We start from the raw sequence: 4,353 nt of genomic DNA on the forward strand, positions 1-4,353 counted from the left end.
ATTATGGTAAGGGGCGTTTCATTTCCGACGTGTGCTTGTGGTGTTCGGCCAATCACAGTGCACTGGGTCAGCTGGCCAATCAGAGCGGACTGCGCTTGTCAAAGGAGGGGGCTTTGTAGAAAACGAAGCGTTTGAGAGAGGCGGGGCATAGAGGACCTACAATAATGTACAGTATTTGAAAAATAATGTGTTTTTTGAACATTAAAGCATGTCAACATATTCTGTTACACCAAATACACAAAATAATGATCTTTAAAAAAGCATCATATGACCCCTTTAATATGAGTTTTTAAAATGAGTGTTAATACTCATTTTCCACAGTATCGATCCATTGATACCAAATGCGCACACACCACTGCATACAAACCACAGCGTATTTTAATTAAATAAGTATAATAGTCTTATGCCCTTAATGTTGTGGCAATCTTCTCTGATGTTTTGAAAATGATACTGAATATTGTTATTTTTAAGGTATTGTTTCAAAGTTAGAAATTCTAGCAACATGATATGGCGTTATTTTAATGACAAATGTCGAGAGCGCATAATTGTAGCGCGAAAGCACATTAATATAATGCGCGAGCACGAATCTCTCCGCTCGCGAGCGGATTTCCTTTGCTCTCGCACAAAACCGGACGCGCGCGCTCAGATACACGCTGCTCTCGCCCGGAGAGAGTGCGCGCACTTAAAACGTGTCTCTCCTCTCACTCAAACTGAGTCCTGTGCGCTCTCAAATCTCTCTGTGCTCATGCACTATAGATATGAATTCTTTTCGCACCTGAATCTTAAATCTTCTTATTTAAGACAGAACTATTTAGATATGGGTCAGATGCACTATTCCCTAAACTGATACTTACGATTTGGAGACCAAATATAACACTATAATGAATTTTTCATATTTGCCATAACATTACTACATGCTATTATATGGGTTTAATGCATTTGCAGACAATGTAATTACATGTAACTGTCATATAACTGTATATTCACTGTTTTAGAGGAGAGTGCCATTGTTTTCAGGTCTGATTTTTTTTTTTTTCATGAAAATCCACTTAATATTAACTACACATTCAAACACTGGATTAAAAAAAAAAAAACTCCCAATAAATGTCCAAACAGAAGTGCTATTAGAGCATTTATTGTATTATATCTTGCATCATTTACATCTATTTTTGCATTTGATGTTGATTTGAGGAGTTGTTACTTATTATTGCCATCATACCAACTGAGAATTTATTGCAATGATTTTAAATTCAGTTGAGGTATTTGACATATTATGACATAACATTGATGTTTTATATGAAGTCTTTAGTGCCATAGGCTATAATATGTTGTTTTTAGATAAATTGCTCAGAGACCAACCAGTTGGACAGAGGTTATATGTACAAATTAGGGATGCACCGATACCGCCCGATACTGAGCTCCTGTACTCGTACTCGTTAAAATGCCCCGATACCAAACGCCGATACCACACAGCATGTGATAAGCACCATATTCAGACAAAGAAACACCGACAACAGAACAACAGACAGCAGAATGGAGTTAAGGATGTCTACTATGAAGTATATGTATGCAATGAATATAACGTTAAACATTCAGTATTAACGCTGTATAGCTGATGTGCGCAAGCTGATAAACAAGGCACACTGAGTGTATTGAGCGCGCGGCGGCGCAGATGCGCGAGCTTGTCGAGTGAATATACCTCATCATTTGGATTAAAACTAAATCGTAAAAATAAGACCATTTCTAGGGGCATTCACTATAAACTATTTATTTTCAACCTTAGGCATACACTACTTTCTGGCGAAAGTGAATAAACTGGAAAGAAATTAAATATCCATCTTTGATTGGCTGAGTGAACTGAACCTGGAATTCTTTTGACAATTAGATTTCACGTAGTATTTTCATCGGTCAGTTGTGGAGGTCTGATTGGTTAAAGCGAGCAGCGTGTATCTGAGCGTCCGGTTTTGTGCGAGAGCAAAGGAAATCTGCACGCGAGCGGAGAGATTAGCGCTCGCGCATTATATTAATGTGCTTTCGCGGTACAATAATGCGCTCTCGACATTTGTCATTAAAATAACGCCATACATGACAACACTACTTAAAAAATATATTCTATGTTCTGCAGCTAGAAGCTAGAGATTACGGTTTATAAAGTTTTAAATATGGATATTTTTCTTACACAAACGCATTGCATCGCTTTGCTTCAGAAGGCCTTTATTAACCCCCCAGAGCTGTGTGGAGTACTTTTTATGATGGACAGATGCACTTTTTTGGGCTTAAAAATCTTGACCACCATTCACTGCAATTATAAAGCTTGGAAGAGCCAGGACATTTTTCAATATAACACTGATTGCATTTGCCTGAAAGAAGATAGTCATATGCACCTAGGACGGCTTGAGGGCGAGTAAATCATGGGGTAATTTTCATTTTTGGGTGAACTATCCCTTTAAGGTTTAAATTTTTGTGGGATGCAATACCAAATAATACATTAACAATGACAGCTGATTTGCAGCAAGTCATCCATTTCAAAATTAAGCCATTCATTTTCAATTTTTCAATGTTCAGACACCAACTTCATGAGCTCAACTTCATTAAAATGAGCAGTGATGCAGTGTGGAAACTAACAAAGGGAGTCTAGACAGTGATCTGGCGTCTGATTGAAAACTGCAATTGTGTAGAAACGCCTACTAGCAAGCAACAGCAGAGACTCACTGAGTACAGTGATCTGAAATGCCGCCAGTACAAACAAACTTTAAGCATCTATGATACAGCACAAATAGAACCATGAACAAACTTACTGTGAGCATTAAAAGGAGGCATAATACACGTATAGACACAAATTTCATTCATACCTTGCCCTTAGAGTGTGATACTCCTAGCGGACAGAGCTGTACGGCTCCCAGCAGAGCTGCGATGGCAGCACTGTACCCTGCCACAGCCTCTGGGCATGACTTCAGGGCATTTAGCCTCTCTGCACATCGGTCTAGCAACACTGCACCCTGAGCAGGCATCCCTACAGCAACACACCGCAGGCACCAGGCGGCGGCCAGTCGAGCAGATGCGCTGGGGTGAAGAAGAACAGAGATCACAGTGTCCAACATTCCTGTCAGAAAAACAAAACAAAGAAACTATTGAACTTGCAGTTTTAGTAAAGTTCAAGGCATTAGAGATGCCAATGTGAGCTCTTTCTAAAATTGTTTTGAAGATGGTGTCTCTGCAGCTGGATGGATGTGTTAAATCTGCAGCTGTAGGCAGTTTTTCTGCTCACTCCTTCATCCAGGCCTTATTGTGACACATCCATTAAAGAGCAGACATACTTACACAAAATCCAGAGATATAGCTATAGACATTTAAAAAACATCTCTTTGATCCTGGTTCAAACTTCAGTATAAGACCATCAAAAAAGCATCACAAATGTGCAATGTTAGGAGCAGGGTGTTATCTATACACGTTTTATTGACAAAAATATTACAGCTATTTTTGAAATGTGATATTTGTCTCCAAGAACTTTTTTTTTTTTTACCGTTATGATGCCATTTTTTTTTCTAACCATTTAATACTCAACATCCTGTCCATCCAATACTTAAAATTCATTGGCATGAACAGAATATAGAATCGCAATATAATAAACTACACTCCTGTTCAAAAGTCTGGAGTCAGTAAGATTTTTTTAAACATTTTTGAAAGACGTCTCTTATGTTCACCAAGGCTGCATTTATTTGATCAAAAATACAGTAAAAACAGTAAAATTGTGAAATTTTATTTTAATTTAAAATAACATTTTTCTATTTTAATATATTTTAATTTATTAATGTGATGGCAAAGCTGCATTTTCAGCAGCCATTACTCCAGTTTTCAGTGTCACATGACCCTTCTGAAATCATACTAATATTTTGATTTCTCATTATTACCAATGTTGAAAACAGATGTGCTGCCTAATGTTTTTTTTGTTTTTTTTTAAGATATTCTGATGAATAGGGTTGGGTATCGTTTGGGTTTTTTCGATACCGGTGCCAAATCGATACTTTTAAAATGGTTCCGGTGCCTGAACACTTATTAAAAAATAAATAAATAAATAAAAATTCCCCCAAAAATGATGGATTGGCCATTAGCACTATAAACACACGATGTCGGTTTCATTCATACTGGACGCCAGAGGGCGCCCTCGCACAGAAAATCCACATATCCAGTCACAGATGTAGCGGAACTCATGACCCTCCAGGAAATCCCTCACATGGACAAAGGCATTGCTATTATAGCTGTAAACAGAACATATAAACTTTTTGAATGATAAAACAAAGACAATAAACACTCGACTGCGACAATATAGTTTATCTGTGTTATTCAAGACAT

The 4,353-nt window shown here is 37.7% G+C and overlaps 1 protein-coding gene across 4 annotated transcripts in view; it reads right to left on the reverse strand.

Moving 5' to 3' along the window:
* heatr5a (HEAT repeat containing 5a) overlaps positions 1-4,353 on the reverse strand; it is a 34,255-nt gene that overhangs the window by 22,318 nt on the left and 7,584 nt on the right. For all 4 annotated transcript variants that reach the window (XM_016544703.1, XM_016544700.1, XM_016544702.1 and 1 more), the window contains one exon: positions 2,853-3,103. In XM_016544703.1, the coding sequence (XP_016400189.1) occupies positions 2,853-3,103 (251 nt within the window). The remainder of the gene's footprint in view (positions 1-2,852; positions 3,104-4,353) is intronic.

This window comes from Sinocyclocheilus rhinocerous, unplaced genomic scaffold (genome assembly GCF_001515625.1).
Source record: "Sinocyclocheilus rhinocerous isolate Xijiao unplaced genomic scaffold, SAMN03320098_v1.1 scaffold8, whole genome shotgun sequence".
Taxonomy (NCBI): Eukaryota; Metazoa; Chordata; class Actinopteri; order Cypriniformes; family Cyprinidae; genus Sinocyclocheilus; species Sinocyclocheilus rhinocerous.